This window comes from Suncus etruscus, chromosome 14 (assembly GCF_024139225.1).
Source record: "Suncus etruscus isolate mSunEtr1 chromosome 14, mSunEtr1.pri.cur, whole genome shotgun sequence".
NCBI classification, from domain to species: Eukaryota; Metazoa; Chordata; class Mammalia; order Eulipotyphla; family Soricidae; genus Suncus; species Suncus etruscus.
Window position 1 is genome coordinate 1,596,683 of NC_064861.1, and position 24,125 is coordinate 1,620,807.

At 44.0% G+C, this 24,125-nt stretch overlaps 1 protein-coding gene across 4 annotated transcripts in view; it reads right to left on the reverse strand.

Moving 5' to 3' along the window:
• Positions 1-24,125, reverse strand: part of PPP3CA (protein phosphatase 3 catalytic subunit alpha) — a 1,090,725-nt gene that overhangs the window by 981,176 nt on the left and 85,424 nt on the right. For all 4 annotated transcript variants that reach the window (XR_007502344.1, XR_007502343.1, XM_049786916.1 and 1 more), the window contains exons 3-7: positions 19,009-19,133; positions 16,418-16,529; positions 15,730-15,875; positions 10,994-11,133; positions 9,623-9,700 (exon numbers count right to left, since the gene is read on the reverse strand). Coding sequence is in view for 2 of the 4 variants with exons in the window: in XM_049786916.1 (XP_049642873.1) it covers positions 9,623-9,700; positions 10,994-11,133; positions 15,730-15,875; positions 16,418-16,529; positions 19,009-19,133 (601 nt within the window). In the remaining 2 variants the exon portion in view is untranslated. The remainder of the gene's footprint in view (positions 1-9,622; positions 9,701-10,993; positions 11,134-15,729; positions 15,876-16,417; positions 16,530-19,008; positions 19,134-24,125) is intronic.

Genomic DNA, 24,125 nt, shown 5'->3' on the forward strand with positions numbered 1-24,125 from the left:
GTGGTGCTGAGATATATTCTCAAACTAGAAGTTATCCCAATGCCAATAATTCACCACTCAACACAGACATTAAACCAGAGAGATCACCATCTGCCAGAGCTAGGACATAAGATGAAGGGGATGCTGAAAATGAACTCAAGAGTCCAAAAGCAACTCAGTAAAGACATTCCCCGCTCCTCCTCCATTGCAGCTCAGCAGAGCTGAGTGTAGTTCTAGGTGAAGTTCACATGAATGTCACAGTTCTGCCCCTGCCCATCAGGAGGATAATCAACCTCCATCTATGGTCTCAGCTGCACTTCACATGGACCAACACTGCTGTGCCATATCGATTTCCTTCCTGACGAGTGAGGAGGGATTCTGAACTCTTCAGAATTTTCCTAAGATTGACTGCTAAGACCTGTTTGAACCCATCACAATATATAAAGTGGAAAATGAGGCCTAGTGATGAGGCTAAGACTAAACTCCACACCTTAGGTCCTCGATGGCGAACCTATGGTATGGCATGCGTGCCAGCAGTAGCATGCGAAGGCCTTGCAGCTAGCTGGCATGTGGAAAGGTCTGCAATTAAGATATGTGGCGCAGCAGGAGGCGAGTGTGCCGTTGTCTGCTTTGCAGCTCACCTGGCAACAGGGCCGGACTGGCCATTGGGAGGACTGGGCACTGTGCGGTAGTTTGAGAACTCGAGCTCAAAAAAGTAAGCCGTCACTGCCCTAGGTCATTCTGGAAAAAGAATTTCAGGGCTTCAGTTGAATTATTAATTATTAATAAGAGAAGGGTCTTTTGTGGACATAAAAAAAAAAAAAACAAAAAAAACAAGCTGCCCTACCTTGCGCATACCTTAAAGCAGGTATGGGAGGTGGCGCTGTGGGATTGGGAAAAGATTGATGCTGACGATCCTGAAGTTATACAAAGATTTTTCAGGGAGTTTCTGAGCCACGTGTGAATTTATGGGAAAACTGATGGATGCAATTCAGAGACAAGTTAGAGGTAAGGAAACACTGAAGCACATAACAAGACAATTAGCTTTTGAGAATGCCAAGGAAGGCTGTCGGGTGATCTTGTGCCCTATTAGAGAAAAAGATGATGTTATGGGGTATCTAAGAGCTTGTCCAAGTGTTGGTTTCCTGTCCATACCACAGAGGCCTATTCTGTACTAAGGCAAGTGAGAAGAATCAGGATGGATCAGGTTATCCCTCCAGAAAATACAGAATATGCCCCAATACCAACCTTTTAAGATGTCCACCCAGACCTTATCCAAGACATGGAATGAAAACCCCCGGGCTAGGAACTGTCACTGGTCTTGTAACCCAGTCTCAAGAAACTGGAGAAGAGGCCAGCCCCTAGCTTCACAAGTTCAGGGCAGATGTTTTAACTTAAAAGGCATACTTGACACAGATGACAACATTTGTTCACAATACTGGCCTCATAACTGGGCCATGCAAGAAATACCCTGTGACCTGCAAGGAGAAGGCGCTCATTGCCCTCTTCCTCTGTCCAACTGAGTGCTAGATAGCTGAAAAGCATTGGTCCATAAGGACAGCTCCCAGCCATATGCACTATGTACAACATTCCGTCCCTGGCTCCCACTCTGGTTCCCAATCCAGAACCATACCCTTTTAATTGGGTTGCAGCAGTTCTGTGCTTGCCACTTCTCTGCATTCAGTGGAAATCTCATGATCCTGTGGAAACCACAGCGGCCCCTAAATCATGTAAAATTAAAGGCACTGATAGACCTGGTAGAGAAGCAACAAATTGGGACATACAGAAACCTCATTTTCAGAATGTAGTTTTCCTGTTTTTATTATACAAAGGAAGTCAGGCAAATGGCAGTTGTTGACTGACCTAAAGAATGTTAATTCCTCCATGATTTCTATGGGCACTTTGCAACCCGGCCTCCTGCCTTAGTGACTATTCCTAAAGACTGGCCGCTGGTTGTAATAGACTTAAACGACAAGACTGTTTCTATAACATACCAATACATAAATGCTTTTCATTTTCCATTTCCTCTCTTAACAACAGGGCCCCCATGAGCAAATTTCAGCAGAATGTTTTTACCTTTAATTGGTAACGAATGACCAGTTCACCTACCATTTGTCAATATCTTGTTGATCTGGTTTTATGCCCTGCTCATGCAGTTTCCCCAGGCTTATATTAATTTCATATGGATGATATCTTGTTTGAATGTTCTAATGATAGGAAACTTCAGTGGCTATTTGAGGATATGAAGACATGCTTGTTGGGGCGGTTTACAGATTACCACAGAGAAAATTCAGACAGTGCATTCCAGAACCGAGCTATGTTCTAGAACACACTACAGAGTATCTCAGAAAAATCTCTATCAGAAATATCTCAGAACTCTTAGTGATTTTCAAAAACTGCTGGGAGACATTAATTGGATCCTCACCCTGGAGGAGGAATCTATCCTGGAGAGCTCAAGGCCGTTAACCCTTGAAGCTCAAAAAGACTTTTTCACAGACAGGCCTCAAAAGTCCTATCTTTCCAGGTTCACACCTAGAGAAAAGTATGGTTATTGCTCTTTGCTACATCCCAATTGCCAAGTGCAGGTATTATCTGGCCCATTATAATGGTTGCATTTATACAACAAACACCCTTGTGCCATACTTAGAATTAATATGCTCTGATAATTAAGGGAAGACTTCAGGCACATGCTTTACTGGGTTATAACCTTTATATATTATCTTGCCTAGCTCATAAAAAGGAAACTGAATCCATTCTGCTCCTCAGCAAGGCTTTTCAAAGAGCATTAGTTGATTTCTCAGGTGAAATTTCCTTCTAAATTTCCAGCTAAAAGAGTCTGAGATTTTTTTTCAGAAGAACATCTTTTATAATTTCTTCAATAATCTATTTTTCACATCTCTATGCTCTGGTGTTTTACACAGATGGCTCATCATCAGAAACTGGTGGTATCACTGACTCCTCGTTGACCATACAGTGCCTACAAATTGTAAGTCTGCAAAACAAGTGGATCTTGCTCTATTGATTTACTTACTACTATCTCATGTGTCAGGCCCATGTAAAATGGTAAGTGACTCAGCATCCTGGTTGGTCTCTTTGCTGAAATTGTTACTGCCTCCTTAAATGCCCATAATCATGTGGTTCAGGATTTGCTTCATCAATTACAAGCTTTTTGCAAAAATGCTGACCCGATTTTTATTAATCATATTTGATCTCATTCTGGCCTCCTAGGGCTTATGGCTCAAGGAAATGAAACAGGTGATTGTCTGATGGTGCCTGTGTTTACATCACCTGTAGATCATCAAGCCCTAGACACAAATGCCAGTCGCATTCATGTGCATTATTGCATTGCATGGAGACAAGTCATACAGACAGTCAAGGAAAGGCATGTCAGGTTTGTGCACATTTACTACATGTTTCCCATGTAGTCAGAGTTAGCCCTGGAGGTCTGCAGCAAATGAATTATGGCAAATGGATGTTACGCACGTTAACCTTTTTCCAATGAGGTCTATCTTCATGTAGTAATTGATACTTATCATTTTATATGGGCCGTCTCTATGACTTCTGAATAAGCTAAAGCTGTTTGTTCCTCTTCACTACAATGTTTCTTTCATGGGCGTTCCTCCTATCACCAAAACTGATCATGCCTCCAGTAAAACTATTCAATCATTCTGCAAAGAATGGCAAATCAAACATCTCACTAGCATCCCTTACAACCCTCAGAGCCAAGGCATTGTTGAATGTTCTCACAGAACCCTCAAAACTCAATTATGAAAATACTGAAAAGGATATATGCTGATTGTCTTGTTATTCTTAACACTATTTTCACTAAACTTCTTGAATTTACCAAAGGGAAAGCCCCTACAGGTTCCAAAAGACACTTTCAAGAAAATGTACAGGATCAAACCCAGTTAAATCACTTACTTGGATAAAAAATTGGCAAATAATAAAGAGCTGGTAATTTCCTCATCCAAGGGAGAAAAATATGCTTATATTTCTATAAATAGCAGCCAACCAAAAAATTCTGGGTCCTATTATGCCTCATCAGAAGCAGAATTCTTAAAAATGATGAAGATTCTTGCTGAATGGAATAAGGAACTCTCTAAGCTGAAGCTTTCCTACTCCTCCCTAGATACAAAACAGACTCCTCAAGAAAAAGGAAATCAACTCCAACTCCAACAGGTAATTGGGATAACAGGCCAACATATCACCCTAAAGCACAGATTACAAGGATTAGGCATAATCAAATTTAAATTTTCAGTCCTGTTTTTGTGTGAACTGGTCCAGCTCTCAATGGACTTATTAACTTAGGAAACACTTGTTGTATGAACTCAGTATTGTAGTGCTTGTGTAATGCTCCCTGTCTGGCTAAACAGTTCCATCAAAACTATTACCAAGATGATATTAACAGGTCGAATCTGTTGAGGCATAAAGGTAAAGTGTCAGAAGAATTTGCCCTAATTATGAAAGCCCTTTGGGCAGGCCAGGACAGGTCTATCAGCCAAAAGACTTTAAAAGATCAAAGACCAATTTGCAAGATACAACCAACAAGATTCTCATGAACTACCTCTCTTCCTGCTGGTCTCAAGACCTGAATAAGGCCTATCAGCAGAAAAGACATAAAGAGGAAAATAATGATCACCTTGATGACTGAAATCTGCTTGGCAGAGACACAAGCAGTTCCACGAGTCTCGATGGTTACACTTTTTAAGGGTCAGTTCAAATCCAGTGCCTCACCTGTCACAAAGTCTCAGACATTTGAGACTTTTATGCATCTATCTCTGCCATTAGCTTCCACAAGTAAATGTACAGTACAGGATTGCCTCAAGTTATTTTCCAAAGAAGAAAAACTGACAGACAACAACAGGTTTTATTGCAGACACTGAAGACCTCAGCGGGATTCTCTAAAAAAGATAGAGATTTGGAAATTACCACCTGTGCTTTTAATATATTTGAATCATTTTTCCTACGAGGGCATAAAGAAGCCAAAATCCCAGACATATGTGGACTTTCCCTTAGAAAAGCTTTTTTTTCCTCTTCTGGTTTTTGGGTCATACCCAGCAGCACTCAGGAGTTACTCCTGGCTCTACATTCAGAAATCACTCCTGGCAGGCTCAGGGGACCATATGGGATGACAGGGATCAAACCGGGGCCTGCCTTCAGTTGGCCAAGTGCAAGGCAAATGTCCTACCTCTGTGCTATTGCTTGGGACCCTTCAGAAAATCTTGACTTGTCACAGTAGGTTACTGATTCAAAGAACTTGAAAAATGTAACTTAATTTTCTGTTTGGAATCACTGGTGAAATAAAGGTCGTTACACTGCTTACTGTAAAAAATACAGCAAGAGAACGCTAGTTTAAGTTCAATGATCACCAAGTTCCTGGTGTTCCCACCTCTTCATGAAATCTTCAGCAGCCTATATCCTCTTTTTCAATAGGACCAAGAGCAACGAATATAGCTGCATAAATTATAGAAGGTAATCAGCTAACTGGTTTTTAGAAGATGTCTGCAATAATGTTTCAATGTTTTTGTCCATAGAAATCTCTGGAGAAGGAATTTGGAGTCCATGGACTCCCATTACAGTACTTATAAGAATGTTGTAGTAACTTATTTTCAAACTTAGTATGTCTGCAACAATGTTCTAATGTTTTTGTTCACAGAGGTCTATGGAGAAAGAAGTTTGATGCCCCAGACTTGTTCAGTGCTCAACACTCTAAAAAACTCTTATCATAGTGATGATTATTAAGAATGTTTTAGCAATCTATTTTCAATTTAAATAAATCTGTAAAAATGTGGGGCCGGTGCGGTGGTGCAAGCGGTAAGGCATCTGCCTTGCCCGCGCTAGCCTAGGATGGACCACAGTTCCAACCCCCCAAGCCAGGAGCCATTTCTGAGCGCATATTCAGGAGTAACCCTTGAGCGTCACCGGATGTGGCCTAAACCCTCCCCGCAAGAAAAACCTGCAAAAATGTTCTAATGTTATTTTTGCTTAAAGAAGTCTATGGGAGGGGCTGGAGAGATAGCACAGTGGTAGGGCATTTGCCTTGCAAGCAGACGAATGGTGGTTCAAATCCCGGCATCCCATATGGTCCCTGTGCCTGCCAGGAGCAATTTCTGAGTGCAGAGCCAGGAGTAACCCCTGAGCACCAGCGGGTGTGACCCAAAACAATACATACATACATACATGCATGCATACATACATACATACATACATACATACATACATACATACATACATAAATAAAAAGGAAGTCTATGGGAAAGGAACTGAATACTCTGAGTTTATGCTACAGTGCTCAGTGCTCTTAACTCTTTTTTGTTTTGTTTTGCTTTTGGCCACACCCAGTTGCACAAGCTCAGGGATAACTCCTGGCTATGCAATAAGAAATTGCTCCTGGCTTGGGGGACATATGGGACAGCAGAGGATCAAACCGCAGTCTGTTCTAGGTCAGCGCGTGCAAAGCAAACGCCCTACAGCTTGTGCCACAGCTCCAGCCCCATTGATGTTCTTTTTTTTTTTTTACGTTAAAGTTATTTTATTTTATTTTATTACATTTTAGTGTTATTACATTAGTTTACATGAGTATGTACAGTAGGGATACATTTTTTAACTGATAAATGATAGTTTTATTTCAAATGAATTCAGGTATTTCACTTGAAAACTCATTTTAACGAATTTTCAAGGCATTATGATTTACAAAGTTATTCACAGTTAATGTTTCAGCACCAATCTGACCACCAGTGTCAACCTCCCTTCACCAATGTTCCCAGAATTCATCCCATGCTAAGACCCCCTGCCCCAACCTGCCAGCATAACAAGACTGTTTTTTTTTTATTTTCTTTTTTTTAATTTTTATTTTAATCATAATGGCTTACATATCTTTCACAGTAGTATTTTAGGTATATATCAACATTGAATCAGGGGAATACCCATCACCACATTTGTCCTCCCCCATCCCAGTTCCCCTTCTGCAACCCATATACCCCACCATCACCCCCGGACTGCTAGAGTAGGTAGACCCCTCTTTGTCCTGTTCACTATTAGTGATCCTATATCTGTTTGGTTCTGGTACCCTCCCCTGTCTCCCCCTCTATTTAAGAAGCGGAGCTAGATAAATCGAGTTATGTAGCTTTGTTTGAAGGAAAGAAAAGCAATAGATTGGGGTACAAAATAAGAGAAAAAAAAAAAAAAAAAAGGAAGTCAAATATGCTGAAAATAGGCGGAGTCCTTCCAGAGGATTTCAACCTCAGTTTGAGAGAGGATGTGAAAAAAGGCAATTGAAATACCACCACAATACAGAAAGAAATATCAAATTAAATATCCAGTGAGCACCACAGCAATAAAGACAAGCACCACACAACAGTCTCGGTTCTGAAATCAACTCATGCCGGAGTGTAAAAAGAAAGAGAAAGATAAGATAAAATAAAATAATATTGGAGACATCAACTTCAATCTCTACACTAATATAAAGACGTCAAAAGATCGATCAATCAATAAATAAATATGTGGAAAAATGATTGTTTTGTGCCCCCCTTTTTTTTTTCTTCCTTTTCCCCCTGCATAGGCACAGTAACTATTGGGGATAGGGAATTCCCTTGGCCTAGGAGATACAGGGTTTCTCTCCCCCTGAAATGTACTGTCATGGGATTAACTATAGACTCCTTGCCCCATCGGTGTTCTTAACTCTTATTAGAGTGCTCATTATAAGATGTTTAGCAACTTATAAAAAAGCTTTTGTTATATGCTTAGTACAGGACATAGATAAGCTGATTGGTTTGAGTATGATATAGACATAATCTAACCTATGAGCTTTTATAGCCAAGTCTACCCTCATTAGCAGTGATTCCTAAAAATTAACTACTACAGCAACTTAAAATTTCCTCACCACCTTATTTTCTGGCTTTATATTTATAAAGCGCTTTCCTAGTTTTCCACCCTAGATAGGTCAGTTTTACAATCAATCAACTAAGTGTCTGCATGTGTGTGTGGTGCCTCTTTTATGCTGGTTTAATGTCTGCCTGTGTCATACGTAATGTCTGTGTTGTACACCATAATCCTTCTCCCTTCCCCACCTACTACTCAGCAAAACCTTTTCTATTGTTTTCCTAGGCTCACATCTGGTTTTGTTGCTTTTCCTATAAAACACCTTTACCCCTGGAGCACCCCCCTCACATCATTTTCTACCTCACATCACCCCTTGAGGACTGCTGCTCATGACCAGAATTGTCAATTCAAGTGGGCTCTGGCTCAAGAACTAATCTCTGCTCATGACTACACCCAGCAGTTGCAAGATATTTCCACCACCTCCCTGACTACCATTAACCAATAGATGGCCTTGTTAGTTGAAAAAATAATCCAGATTCTACCCACTATGGACTTATTCAACAAAGGGAGAGATATGTGTTTCTTTATGGATATTTTTATATTGGGATACAGTACCGCTCCGTTGCACTTGTTTAGTAGAAAAAAATCAGGGGACATGTGTATTCGATGTATTTCCTGGGGGAACAGTGGTGTTACTCTATGTATGATCAGGGATTATAGAGCATAACATCTTCTGAGGAAAAGATAGTATCCTGGTGCCCAATATCACCTTGTAACAATATCCTTTCTTTTCCTTTTTGCATAGACCCAGTAAAATGGGGCAGTCTTATGTAAGAGAGGAGTTCCCATCTATTAGTAATAGAAACTCCAAAATTTCTATGATGCAGGAGGGCCTTTAATCCTCAACATTTGTCTTACTGACTTAAGTTTCAGTTGATCTTAGATCAGCCATACAACCCCAAACTCTGGGTTCCCTCACTGGACCAGGGACATGGTTTTGAGCCGTGCTGGCAACAAGGAACCCAGGGGCAAACTTCATGCCACCCTGGCAAGAACTGGCAAACCAAGGCATGCTTCCTGATGCCCAGACAACGACTGGCACACGAGGGCATGCTTTGTGAAACCCTGGCAATGATATAGGACTTGTGACAAGCCAAAGACTCTAATGTTGTGCCTAATTACAAAAACTACTAAGAGAAGAATCACTATGGGATCTAGAACAAAGACTGGGGTGAGGCAAACTGTTTGAAGCCTGAGGTTAGAAATATGATCAAATGCTTCCCAGGAAAGGCTCTTAGGCCAAAAGTTATTTTTCCCTTATTTCCACAGCTTTTACTATGCCTATGCAAAACCCAGCCACCCTATTAGCTCCTATCTCTTATTTCTGCATTTTAGTAGACACAAATGGGCAAATGTAAGGTTAACTGGCTTTCATCCTAAACCATGATGGCAATGTAGGCCTTCACTCTTCAAAATAATGGCTTCCTATTTAACATGTCAAAGACCTACCTAGGCAGGAAGAACTTCTAGATAGGTCCACTACCATAGCTCTCCACCATCACCACCCCTCCATGGGGGAAGTCCTAACTTCCCAATAAATACTGCAGTTCTGGTCGGCCTCTTCCTCTTGCTCAATATGCTGGAAAGGTCCCTGGGCCCATGTTTCATTTCTCTTCAGCCTGTTTGGATTATTTCCTGTTGCGGCCCTGCTCCAGATCTGCATCTTCTTTCCCCAGGGGATAACAGCATGTGCAGCCATTCATGCAGACCCACATGAGAGGGGATCAGAGAGCACTGTAGGGTTGGGGAGCCAGACACTTACCCTGCATCCTGGGCTTCATGGGCACGAAGAATAGACAATAAGTTATTGTGTTGTAGGAATTCACATACAGCTGGGTAACTGCCAGAGAGAGAAAAAGCATGCATTAAGCCGCTGTCAAGGGAGGGGCATGGCTCTATCATCATGGGGGCACACGGGCTCTATCACCCTGGGGGAACAGGACCCTATCACCCTAGGGGGCAAATGGATTCTATCATCTCAGGAGCATATAGGCTCTATCATCTGAGAGTACTGTTGGTCTCTATCATCCAGAGCTCCTAGAGAGCACACGGAGTTTTTAGGCCATTACTGTCCCCTTGTTCTCATAAAAACCCTTATGCTTTATGCATTTTCCCTGAGGATTCTGATATGACTTATGGTATATTTGTTCTAGTATGGTTCATTTGCTACAAGAACCTTAATTCATTTGAGCTAGGCTGTGTGTGTGTGTGGTGTGTGTCTGAGAGAAAGGGGGAGAGAGGAAGAATGCATATGTGCATTAAGCACTAATTACAGTATACCGGGCATCTGCGTTTTGATAGCATTTCCTGCCGAGGGTTCTCTGTCCCAGACTGGCACCCCCTGAAAGGCAGGAGCACCCATTAAACCTCTCAGAGACCATGTGTACAGTAGGCACTCAACTAATATTTACTAAGTGATGGAATGAGTCAAGGATCCACATCTGATCATGACAGCAGTGGCTCAGAGTGGGGCTAGGGGTGGCAGGAAGGTACTGATGCTGGTGGCATCACCAAGAGAGTGTCGCTATCGATAGAGGGGCGACTTAAAGGTCATCTGGGGCTCAAGAGGAGGCAGCATGAACTGGTACAGTGGTCCCAGGGTAGGGGACCCAGGTAGCCAACAGTCAGCGGTATCCAGGAAGGGAGGCAGGTATGGGCTGTAAGACATCAGACAAGAACCTTTACCAGATAAAACTGGAGCAGGAGGAGACAGGGCTGAGAGTGCATCAGGCTCCTGCAAACAACAGAGCCAGCCTGGGAAGTGAGAGAAGCAGCAGGAGGAAGTAGGGACTTCGAGGTCCTAGGGATTCAGGAACTGAATCCTTGGCAGATGGGTTTCCAGAACCGTTTCACACTCTTTCTCATATGGTGGTAGAATAATGGCTGAAGGGAGGGGCTGCTGGTGAGTTTGAGAAAAGGTGGGTGGTGGGGGAGCTGCCTTTGCAGTTGGAAACCATGTCTAGCTTGCGCAAGGCATTTAGTTACACTTACACACACAGCACACATGCTACACTGTGGGCATCCAACATGCATCACAACATGCCACACACATACAGGCATCACACACCACACAGACCACAAGCATCTGACACACATCACACATGTGCACAGCCTAGGCAACATAGAGACTCACCTGTAGAAGTAGGAGCAGCCCCGGACAGTGTTGTGAGTGAAGTGCTCCTGTGTCTTCTCATTTCCAAAGTCCTCCAATGGGTCTGACCAGAGGATATCACACATAGGCCCGTAGGCAGGGGGCTCCTTGAATCGGTCTAACTGGTAGGGGCAGGAGAGAGCGCAATCTTCATCATCTGGGAAGAGTACTGGAGCAGGCAGTGTGGCTCAGCCTACATACACTGCCCTACCACTGTCTAGCCTCCTGCTTTACCTGAGGCACTCTGCACCCATCACTGGCTGGCTCCCAGGTAGGTGAAAACACTTTCCTTACTCTGTGGGGACAAGACTTGGCCTGAGAGAGGAGTGGCTCAGGCTTGGCTGTCAGGCACAACACTGAAAGGGTTGGGTTGGAGAGGGACGGTACCTGGGATGGCCATACGCTCTCCCTGGCACCCGTCCTGGTCTCACTAGGCAGAGAGGAACAGAATCATTCATAAAACAAATCTGAGGGGCTGGAGTCATAGCATAGCTGGGAGGGCATTTGCCTTACACGCGGCCAACCTAGCTCTATCCCTGGCATCCCGAATGGTCCCTTGAGCCATTAGGAGTGATTTCTGAGTGCAGAGTCAGGAGAAACCCATGAGCACTGCTGGGTATGGTTCGAAAGCAAAACAAAAACAATAAAACAAAACAAAAACAAATTTGAACTCAGTTGCCACTGGCATGGCAGAACCTGTAGCCCTCGCCAGGAATTCATTTTTCCAGCTATAAATAGCACAATTGGCAGAAAAGGGGTGCATTTAGGTTTGAGCACAGCAAAAACTGGAAATGACACACCTCTGACAATTTTATCACACTGCTGTTTTCATTGATCACGATTTGACCAACAGTCAAATGATCCCTGGTAAAGTCCAGCCATTATTCTACCACCTTATGAGAAAGAGTGTGAAACAGTTCTGGAAACCCATCTGCCAAGGACTGATCTTCTTAATATTTGATTCTTTAACAATCTGAAAAGATCTCTCCTATGTCTTCAGAAGTATATATCTGCTTGACAACAGATTACATTCCCCATATTCTTGGGACACAAAATGTGATGCAAATAATGAATCTGCTATTACACTATCCCTTACTAATGTCTGAAAAGAAGGACGCAATATTTCATGTTTTTCAACACCCAATAAAAACTTCAATAAGACCCTCTGTATTCAGCCAGTATGTTATTCATAAAATATTCATTACAAACAGACCTGTTTAAGACCTATAAATATGTAAGCTTGGGAAAGGAGTTCTCCAGGCAAACAATGTTGCCCTGTGAAAATACATAAGGTCCTGCTGAGAAATAGCTCAAAAGGAGGGACCGGAGCAGTGGCACAAGAGGTAAGGCACTTACCCACTCTAGCCTGGACTGACAGGCATCCCATATGGTCCCCCAAGCCAGGAGCAATTTCTGAACAAATAGCCAGGAGAAAACCCTGAGTGTCACCAGGTGTGACCCCCCCCCCCAAAAAAAAAACCCCAAAACCAAAACAACAAAGAGGAGAGAGACTCTGCTTTGCACAGACCCTAGTCAATTTATAATGCTTTGAGAGGCAATAAGAATGTTAGATTTTTTTCTGGAAAAGTCTAAAAGTGCACATGGCTTGGTTTCAAAATTGAAAAGTCAGGCAGCATCATCTGATACCTACATACTTTAAAAAAAAAAACATTTATTTATTTATTTTGGTTTTGGAGCCACACCTGGCAGTGTTCAGGGGTTACTCCTGGCTCTGTGCTCAGAAATGGCTCATGGCAGGCTCAGGGGACCATATGGGATGCCGCGAATTGAACCTGGGTCTGTTCCGGTTCGGTCCAATGCAAGGCAAACACCCTATTGTTGTTATATCTCTCCGGCCCAAGATACCTACATACTTAAACCTGTTGGAATACCTTGCTTTTACCCAAAGCTAAGGTGGTTGGAACACCCTGCCAAAGGCATTCCTCAGCTTCTTCTTTCCTTTTCACCTATCCCATTGACATGTAAAAGAAGATTGGCTTATAAGTAGTTTTTATCTCTCAGTGGACCCTCCCCTGTCTGGTGGGGATTTGACCTGGTAAATAGAGGTTTCTGTTTGGCAGGCCAAGAGAGACCATGAGTTGAGAAGCCCCCTGATTCCATGGGTCTCTCCCATTTCACTGGCTTGGTTTATTCTTCACAGCTACCCTGCTTCAAATCAACTCACCCGGGGTTGGAAATACAGCTTGTGGATTTATTATTTACAGATCGTAATGATACTATTGAGGATAGGCGTTTGGGTAGAGGGGGTTGGAGTGGACAGTGGATAGGATGCTAACCTGGGTTTGATACCTGGCATCCCAATATGGTCACCCAAACCCTAGTCAGGAGTAATTCCTCAGCACAGAGCCAGGAGTAACCCCTGAACACTGTCAGGTGTGGCCTAAAAACAAAAACCAGGTAAAGGGAGTTTTCCTTCTGTAATAGTAGCAATTTAATGGTGGAAGAGATTCCGCTTGCATTTGTGACTTATTTCCTCACATGGTGAGTTCCATGAAGAAAAGGATTAAAGACGCAAATGTTACAACAAAAGATTAAACAACAACAGATTAAAAACCCAACTGCATACAGAGTTACTCATTTTGTGGTGGAGGTTTAGTGTTTTGTTAGTGGTGACTGTATTTTCAATACAACACATATCCTGATAGCTCCAGCCTTCCTCTTTATTTTCTGTAGTACAGTATTTTATACTGTAGTTCTCTTCCTATATGAAAAATGCTATTTTGACTGAATTTTTTTCCTCTTTATTTATTTATTTATTTTTTATTTTTAATTAAACACTTTGATTACATACATGATTGTGTTTGGGTTTCAGTCATGTAAAGAACTTAAGAATCTTGCATTCTGAAATTTGAGGACAATCATTACAGTCCCCATCTTCTATCATTCTTGTTCAAGCTATAGGAGAAAACAGGAATTTACGTCTATAGTTCCACAACATTTGCTAGCAAGACAGCCGCACTTACAGCTCTCTCACGCAAGCCAATGATTAAAATGAGACCTGGAGACATGAAGAGGTAAAACACCTGATTTTGTTCTCTGATAAACACCACAGGGAAAAACAAATCCCCACTATTTTCTAATTTAACGAATTAAGGCAGGAGAGAGAAGAACTTGTAATATTTGCCTCTTATCTAGATTTCTGAAGATTTTGAAATGAATTTCCCAAACTCTGAGGAGATGGGGAAAATAATTAACAGCCACCACTTTCCCAAGTGATGTCAAGGAATTCTTGGTTCAATACCCCACCCCCGATTTTTAAGCAACAACTAGAATTTAAATTGTGTTTATTCCTCATTTTTCTTTTTTTGTTTCAGGGCCACACCCAACAGTGCTCAGGGCTTACTCCCCATTCTGTACTGAGGGATCACTCCTCAGTGATTTCAGGGGACCATATAGGATGCCAGGATCGAACTCAGACCAGCCACATGCAAGGCAAGTGTTTTACTAGCTGTCCTATTGCTCTCGACCCCTGATTAACTTTAAGTGAGTCTAAGTTGCATATTTCTACATGCCATTTACCAATTGCAATCAGTTTGTCTGAAGCTGCTTTACTTACAATGAATCCGGCTAACAGACATATCTAATATTACAAATCTTTAGGAAGAAACCCCAACATTCAGATTTTACAGTTCAAAGCATACTTAGAGCAATGTGACCAATTTCTTCTTCCTAAGTTATCAGCAACCAATAATAAAATTTACAGATCTCTACTTCTCTTTTTTCTTTGGAACAGGTACAAGCATGTTTTCTTAGTTTTCTAAAAGGGTCCATAATATAGTTCTCAACAGCTGAGAATTTTCTAGAATGACATTAAAATAGAAAGCTAGGGGGCATACACTATATTCTAATTGTGTGATAAACATTAATGCTAGCCAATTCTCAGACCTTAAAATAATTTCAACTAATGTATCACTTTTAAAGTAACATCAGAAAAATAATTATATTGCTTCCTCTCTGGTGGCGGGGAAGGGGATGGCAAGAAAAAAAGAAGCCCTATACTTTTTAAAATCGCTTTTTCTTTTTCTCCCATTGTTCTCACACTATTGCATTTATCAGGCATAAACATCGCCAACAAATTGTCTCTTCCACTGCATAAAATGATCCCATACTTTGACATTTACTCATGAAAAAGACATCCTACCTAACTTAACATTTTTCCCTTGTCTAAACAGTAAATGCTTAGTGTTAAAGGAAGCAGAAAAATGCCATTAGGAAAGCAGTTTTTTTTTACCTACACATTCAATTCACTCTATAGGGTCCCATCACTGCCTTTGTTAAACTGTTTCAGTAAAGTTGTAATATGTAAGAAGTAGATTTTTTTAAAACATGAAAGTAAAACCTTTTAAAGGTTAAGTTGTTACATTTTCCCAAGCACTGAAATGTATGCCTGGATCTAAGGTAGTGCAAGCTACCGTGAGGCTGTCCCAAGCGACTAAGGCAAAGGAAACTGCATGGCAACTCCAGTGTATGTACGTACACATACAGACGTATGTAGCATATAGATGATGTAATTGCAGAGTGGCTAGCTGAACCCCACTGCTCTGGGTACCCATCCTCCTTTTTTTCTTAGGAGAGGCCTGGGACATGCTTTAAAATTCAAGTCTTCTTTGCAGCCAGAAAGACTGAATCTGAGCTAGCGATGCCAGCTTCCCAAAATGCTTCCCAGGAGGGTCCGAGGGACACACAGAGGCACTTACCTTCCTGATGTCATCCAGCGTATTGATCTCAGGGGACAGCCCCCCATGGACGCACAGGAACTGCTGGTTCATCAGGGCAGCCAGGGGCAGGCAGTCAAAGGCGTCCATGCACGCGTCGTACACGCGCTCCGAGTATTTGATCTTACCTGTGGACACACAGCGGCCACAGGCTTGAGCTGTGTCTCTGGCATGGATGCTCACAAAATATTTCCTCAGCGGAGCCCGGTCATTAGCATGTAACTACTCCAAACAGGGCAAGGTTTGGCGTTAGAGCTAAGTATGAGAGGCTGCAGATTTTCGATAAAGTTTCAGTGAAGTTGTGTGGAGCAAAAGAGAGGTTTCCTGCGTGTCGGGGTTGCTGCTACTTGGAGCCATAAGTTTCAATGGACCATGTGGAAAATGAACCCAGTACTGTCAGTGCCTCTGGTCAAAGTGGGTGGATCCTCTCACGTGTGTGTGTGTGTGTGTGTGTGTGTGTGTGTGTGAAGATAGCCAATCATAATTGAGCTCCATAGATCTTCTAGAGTTCTTTGAACCTTCCATACTTAGAGAACTTTGAGTGACACAGAAATGGGACCTGGTGTCCCCACAAACCCATGGATCACCCTGTAATCTGCTGGGCCACATTCCTTTTCAGAGCTGCTCGAGACAGATGGTATCAAGGAGGGTCAGGTTGGAGTGTACTTACATTCTTGTTTAAATGTGAAGTACTCAGTGAGATGTCTACATTCATGATTTCCACGAAGTAAAAACAGTGTTTTGGGGTAGAGAATTTTCAAGGCCCACAGATATAGCACACACTAGGAAAGAAAAAACACAGAAACAAAATCAACACTTCTTTTCCCATTCCATGTAAGTATGTGTTCATACCAAACGGGTTCACCTAATCAAATGCCCCAATGCCTGGCCTCATCAGGGAAGGAAATGATCTAACAGGAAACCAAACCAAGTACAGCGGATAATCCATGAGGATCCTCTGGCCACACAGTGTCCCCTGAAAGAAAGTAAACGGGAACTAATTGAAAGTGAAAATATGCCACTGTATGTGTATGAGGAGCAACGTGATGGGCAACCAGCTCTACAGAAAGGGAAAAAATACTTCTCCAGATGAAGAGGGCTTGGAAGAAACTGGTACAAGTTTTACATGCAAGACATAAAATAACAATAACAGTATCTACAGCAGCAACATCCCACCAAGAGTTTGCCACAGCCAGTGACTATCCAGAATCTTGGAGGTCCAGAGCAATAGCGGTAGGGTATTTGCCTTGCAAGTGGCTGATCCGGGACAGATCCCGGCTCAATTCCTGGCATCCTATATGGTCCCCTGATCCTGCCAACAGTGATTTCTGAACGCAGAGCCAGGAGTACCCGAGCGCCGCTGGGTGTGGCCCAACTCCCCACTCCCCAAAAATCAGAACCCCAGATGGCCCCTGTGTCCCAACCCTCTTCTAGAAACATAATCGTGAGGTTCATCTGTGCTGAAACTGGCTTGTTCCTGCCACGGGGCCCGCTTTCTGAGCTGAGGGTGGTGCTGGGGACCAGCCTGTGGTGCCCTGAGATGGGGGTGTAATGCAAGAACATTCGTCAGCTTTGGAGTTTATCTCTTAAGAACTGGCCACTCTTTCCCGGGGGAAGACCTCTCTAGGTGTCACTTTCTCCGAGCCAAGTCCACTCACGGCAAAGTTCCTGCCTTTCCAGATGGCGTGCCCAAGGCATCTCCATACAGTGGGTTCTGGGAGGGAGGATGAGAGCTCGGGGGTGCAGACCTGGCAGCCTGGGCCACGCAGTGCATGGCTGTTGATTCTGGTGCAGCTCTGCATGCTCAGACCCAACACTGCCAGGTGCTAGCAGAGCCAAGTATCTCCAGAAGTGGCCCAGGGCAGTCTTCAACACTAGCACCCAACAGAGCCACAGCTGCTACCAACTGCACATCCAGAGCTTGCCTGAGTGGATTCCAAAAGGGCACTTCAAAGGAGAACGAAAATTCACCAGGAGTGAAGGGACCTCGGCGGGTTCTCTGATAATAGAAAACGTCACCGAGTGGGGTGGGAGAGAAGAGCCATAAAGAAAGGTCTCAGCACTATGTTGTAGCGTTTCTCGTCCTCTGCTGACAGGCCATGCGTGTCAAGTTGTCCGCCTAGAAGCAAACACTAACACGACTGTACGCCATGTCACGCGGACAGGACTTTATGTGTTTGAGATTCTTGTCTACCAAAGGGAAGAAATAACCAAAAGGAGGTTTCTCCTTCGGAGCTAATATACTAGCTCTTCCCTCCGTATCTTCCTTACCATGGAAAATTGGGCAACAGCTGATGCCTAAATGCAGGGGAAAAAAGGTATTTTTCTATGACTGAAGGTGAATAGGCAAAGTTTGTCAGATAATTCTAGAAACAGACTGTTTTAATCAGAGTTGTATGTCATTTTCTGGGAGTACGTTCGTTATTTTGCTAGTGTAGCTTTCTCACAAGAGCACTATGAACACATGATGTCAGGCCAACCCCTGGCACAGAGGAACTAACTGTCTCTCTTGATGAGAAACTGTTTCCAGCTTTGAGCCTTTTTGTTTCCTGGGCCCAGAGCACAAAAAGGCCGCACTGCAATGAATTCTGACTCTGAGCAAATCTCCTTCCTAATATTTCCTGAGCTGTAGGACGCATAAGGCATCACGCCAGACATCAGGGGAACACGTGTGAATGAGACATGGCCCTATGCCTTCGCTGTGGACCTGTTTCCACTTGCCTGAAGCAGAGTGATGGGGGGTCAGGGTGAAACAATTGTCCAAAGTTCTGTGCTGAGGTCTAATTAATGGGACTGACACATCATGGGTGTTGGGTGACAGGTGTCCCAAAAGCCACAGAAGCCATTGGGGTAAGCGTGCACGCGTGCACACACACATATGAAGACATACACACTTGATACACCACTTGACAGCAACAAACTACCACCCCACGCACAAACACAACCTGACTCTTGCACACACGCCTCACTCTTGCACTGACTCTGAATCCATTTTTCCACAGGCAATGAACTCATCCCACAGCTGGTCAAGATGTGATTCTCTCAAGGTGGCTGGCATAGTAAATGCGCACAAGGTGGAGCCTGGTTCAGGCCCTGCTGGGCATCTTGGTGAGCGCCAACAAGATTAGTTGCTCCACAGGCAGTGGCTCAGCAAGAGGACAGGGCTGTGCACAAAGGCTGTGGGCGCTGGACAGGCCCGGGCAGGGCAGAACATCCCACTGTAACAGGGAACATGACAGGGACCAGCACTTCAGCACTTACTTCAATGCTGAAGTAGCCCCTGTCCACGTAGTCCCCGAGGAAGAGGTAGCGGGTGTTGGCAGGTGAGCCGCCCACTTCAAAGAGCTTCATCAAGTCAAAGAATTGTCCATGGATGTCCCCGCACACTGCAAGAAACGAAAGGGGAAAATTCGTGATACAGTTATGTTAGGGATTTGATTCGTATCATGGAAGCAAAGAGGACATAGCGGTCCTCCGTCAAAACATTCTTTGTGCAAGAGAGAAAAGTGTGACACATTCCAGTATTGGTGAGTAGTGGGCTTGGCTTAGACATTAGGCAAAGAGTAACTAGAATTCAGCAACGACAAGAACATAAACAGCTACTACTTGTATCAGCATGACTGAATAACAGACGAGATGCATGGGCTCATGTCTCCTACTGGGAAGGCTGGCTTTGTGCCGTTAAGAAAAGAGGTATCACGAGGCTGAGAAATGGGGTATGATCTGAACACAGGTGCTTGCTGAGGGAAAAATGCGCTGATGTCATGAATACTGAATCGCACTGAATTTAATACATCATTGAAAATAAAATACATTGTGACTTTACATACCAAGAAAAACAACCCTCAGGGGCTGGAGATAGTATAGCTGTAGGGCAATTGTCTTGCACGCAGAGAACCCAGGACTGATGGTGGTTTGAATCCCAGCATCCCATATGGTCTCCCGAGCCAGCCAGGAGCAATTTCTAAGCACAGAGACAGGAGTAACCCGAGCGATGCCGCCAGGTGTGACCCCCCCCAAATAAAAAAAAATAAACAAACAAAAAACCCCTCCACTTCAATTTAAATTAAGAAAGCATATTTTTAAGATGCAAAACTAAAGAGTGAAATAAACCACAGTATGTATAGCTTACTACACACACTAAACCATAGATCCCCTAAACCCGTGATGGTGAACCTATGGCACACGTGCCAGCGGTGGCACGCCAAGGCCTTGCAGCTGGCATGCGGGAAGGTCCGCAACTAAGATATGCGGTACGTACCACATAGTTATTAGATACTAAAATCTTGTTATTAAGGTTTAATTGATGTGTGTGGCCGTTTGGGCACTCAGGCTCAGAAAGGTGAGCCATCACTTCCCTAAACAAAAGTCTGGACACACGCAAATCACCCAGTCCTGCTAATTCTTGAGAAGAGTGGCCTGCTCTGGCCAAACCCACCTTCACTCCTTACTTCACTCACAAAGCAGAGCAAATGTCCACTGTCCTGATTCACCATGGTGACATTTCTCTGACAAGAAACAAACGTGAGCACTGTGGAGTCCACGTAAGATCAGAGGAGGATGCGAGGAGAATGGGGCAATGCTGTCACTCCCACTGGTTCCTTCCACATGTGGTGTGAGCAAGGGATGGCGGAAAGTACCACCCAAGCAAGTGGCCTCAGCACAGCTGAATGTGACCACAATTTCCTAAGCTGCTTATACAGAAAGATGTGCCCAGATCACCCAGACCTTTTCTGACCCCCTGACAAGCCTCCCAGGTGACAGCACAGAGGATGAAGCAGGGCCCAGGTGTTCCAGAATGCCCAGCTGGAACATGTCCCCGGCATAGCCCAAAAGTCCTGTCAGCACCATGAGTGACTGACCAATGCGAGTGCTTCTGGTCTCCTTGTGCTGTTTGGTTTTCTTTCTTCCAAGACTCCCTTTGGACCTCCTGGAGGATGTGCTGGAAGCCGGTGGCATCTCACAGATTGCCCCTCATGCAAGAAGCTGTAATATATGCCCCTGACCCCCATGAATGTGAGGATACTGGCGAAGGAAAGGGTGCTGGATCCTGCTCCTCGAAAGCCCATCATGAGTAACACTGTGGCTTGCTAGTTCACATTTTGAAAAATAATTTTGAAATAATTTGAAATAATTTTGAAAAATAAGAATTTAAAGGAATTTAATGTACCAGCAATTACTTTCCTCCCACTTCTCACATCATTATTTTCAGCCATGATTTCTTCTATCCTGGCTACATTTCCCAGGACAGCGTGATCCGGAATGCGACAAAGAAGCATGTGGTCTCTTTGCGTCTAGAATCTACTGGATGTAATGGGTGCTGTCATTGGCTGAAGATCTGCTCCATTTATAATCCAATCTTTCCTAGAGAATAAATTCAAGTACAAACCCGCCAACCCTAACATGTGCAGTTTATTAGCAGGAAAGTTATGAAATCAAGTAATTACTGAGATAAAAAATAGCAAGTCATGCAGCAGCACCCCTCAACATCCAAAATCTTCATAAATTAAACTAACCAGGATAAAAGAATGGAGGCTCAGTTAACAGAAAGGGAGTCAAAAATTAGTATTTCTCCCATAGAATATATGTCATTTTTAAAATGTTAAATATGTACTAGGTATGTCATACAATAACAACAAAAAATAACAAACAGATTTGAGCATTTTAGACAATAATAAAATCAAATAAAATGTACGGAAGATATTTTATAAAAATTTAAAAGACATAAAGCTACGAAGTGAGCAATAAAGGCCAATGAGTAGAAATCATTTCAAACACTTGATTTACAGAAGGTGGAGTGCTGTTAGATGATGGTAAATAAATTAATTAGCCTGTGTCCTGAGAAACAGACTGTTGCAAGGATGAGACTGGGGTGAATATACAGTAAATTATGATGGATAAGCTTGGAGGTATAGTGAATCCATGATCTATGGATGACAGATAAATGTCAATCTCAACTTAGTTGTACCAAGTCCCTCAGAAAGCTCAGAATTATTTTTGAGCAGATAAAGGTAGAAAGGAAGGAGAGTGCATGTTCCACACTCCTGAGGAAGGATGAGGGCATGTGTTGAGCAGTCAACAGAAAAGGAGCCCTGGAGACCAGGTGACTTCGGAGCTCCCTATGGCCCACGGGCCACATATTGTATTTGTATCTGTTTTGTTTCTTCATTGCAAAATAAGATCTATGCAATGTGCGTAAGAATTCGTTCATAGGTTTTGTTTTTACTAGAGTCAGATCCTCCAGTGGTCTGAGGGACAGTGAACTGGCCCCCTGTTTAAAAAGTTTGAGGACCCCTGCGTCTAGGGTAAAGCCTTTTCCCCTTTTCAAAACTACTGACTAAGAAGATTCGATACTTGAATCAGAAACAGACCCAGGGCACAGGCCCTATCTTGGCTCATTCCAAATCTCTGGCTCTCTGGTCTCCGTACCATCTGTTTTGCTTTGGTCCTGGACATGCTAGATTCCTCCTTGGGGGGACAGCATATGACATGGCTTATCAGAGGGGCACACAAGGCCCAGGTCATGTGGGAGACTCAGTTCCACTGAGTACCACTTCGCCCCAAACCCTGAGCTGGTGTCAAAACCTGGGCACAACTGGCAGTGATCACACACACACACACACACACACACACACACACACACACACACACACACACACACACACACACACACACACACACACACCAAGAAGTCTCCTTCCCTCTCTCGATCTCTCCATCCTGTTTCTCTCTCCATCCTTTCTTTTCTCCCTCCTTACTCTCTCTTCCCTCCCACCATCCCTCCCTCTCTCCTCTCTCCTGTCTCCCTCCATCCGCAGCCCCTTCAACACTTCAGGAGCTCCCGATCATCGGCTGTGAATCACCTCTGTGCAGCCAGAACTGCACAGCTCATCGCTGCAGGACACCCAGGGCACTTGGGCCACCAGGCGCTTCCTCACGGGCCTTTCTTTCCTCCTGGGGGAAATGTGAATGAGAGAAAGAAGAACGACTGACCCGCTGTGCACAGGGGCTATGCTGAGGCCAGGATATGTATGACTCAGCCATGGTGCCCTGGCTCTCCTCAAGCACTCTGGAGTCCCCTATCCCTGCTGGAGAGACCCACAAGTGGAAAAGAGATGTGGCAGTCACCAAGGCTGTCGGGTCAGAAGGAAACAAGGACAAGGCTCTGGACTTGGGGCACAGGTGAGCTTTCGCTCTCCTTCCCATTGTTGGACATTCACCCACACGTGAGGGTTCTCAGGGGCAGGCAGACGCTCCTGGGGTGGTAGTTCCGCCAGACCAATAGGCTGGGGCTCCAGTTGGCCTCGAACAGGCCATTCGTGGCTACAGCAGTTCAGTCAGGTTAGGGCAGCTGAAGGTGCTCTGGGAAATGAAACCCAGAGTTTCCAGAGAGCAATAAACTCAGATTTCTGGAAAGTCCCTTCGTGGAACATCTTGACAGTGGGGGAAAACTTGAGCCGTCTACAAGGCTTGTTACCATCCTCAGGTCTGATAAAAACTAGAACTATTGTGTTGTTTTCATAGTTTAAAACCTCAAAGAAAGCAAACTTGGATTTAATCTAGAATGTGGTCCAGAGCACATGGAGTTCAGATGGATGGTGCAGGTCCTGTCTCCACACAACCCTTGGGGAGAACATGGGAGCAGTTGCTATCTGTCCACTGACAGCCACAGCCCTATCACTGACCAGCGAACTTCAGTCTGTGGGAGCTGGCATCAAATAAGAGGCACACTGAAGTCCATCCTGTCGCCACAGGGAACATAGACTCACCACAGGCCACGGCTGAGAACAGGCATGTGGACAGTTTTAGAAATGGAGTGTTTAGTTCTTCACCCCTACAAACACACAAGTGACTTGGGATATATTAGAACAAAGCATCCAAGAGTAAGTTCAGAAAAGTATTTTCTGGAAAATCATCTCTCAAGGGCAGTGACAGTGGCTCTAAATTCTGCCCATCCCTCTCCCTCCCACCACCATGTCCTTGTTTGTCTTTCACCTGTTACTCCACTTACGTGTTAAGGAGCCAGGGAGGAGAATGAGACTCTGACAGGTGACACAATTGCCAAAAAATGCTTAATAGCAGGTGAGGATCAGTAACCAGAGCCAGATTCTGCACACCTGTGTAAGATCTGGATGGACCTCGAGGACTTGGGTGTCCCTAGAAGACTCAGTTATAAAGAGGAAGTGGGAGGCCTGGAGAGTGGTAGAGCAGGAAAGCGTTTGCCTAGTATGCAGCTGACCCCGATTCCATCCCTAGTACACATACTAGGGGCTCAGGTCCCAAGCGCAAAGCTGGGAGTCAGCCCTGAGCACACCTCAGGCCCCTAAATAATACAGACAAGATGGAAGGAGAGAAAATCCGACACTCCTGATTGGGTC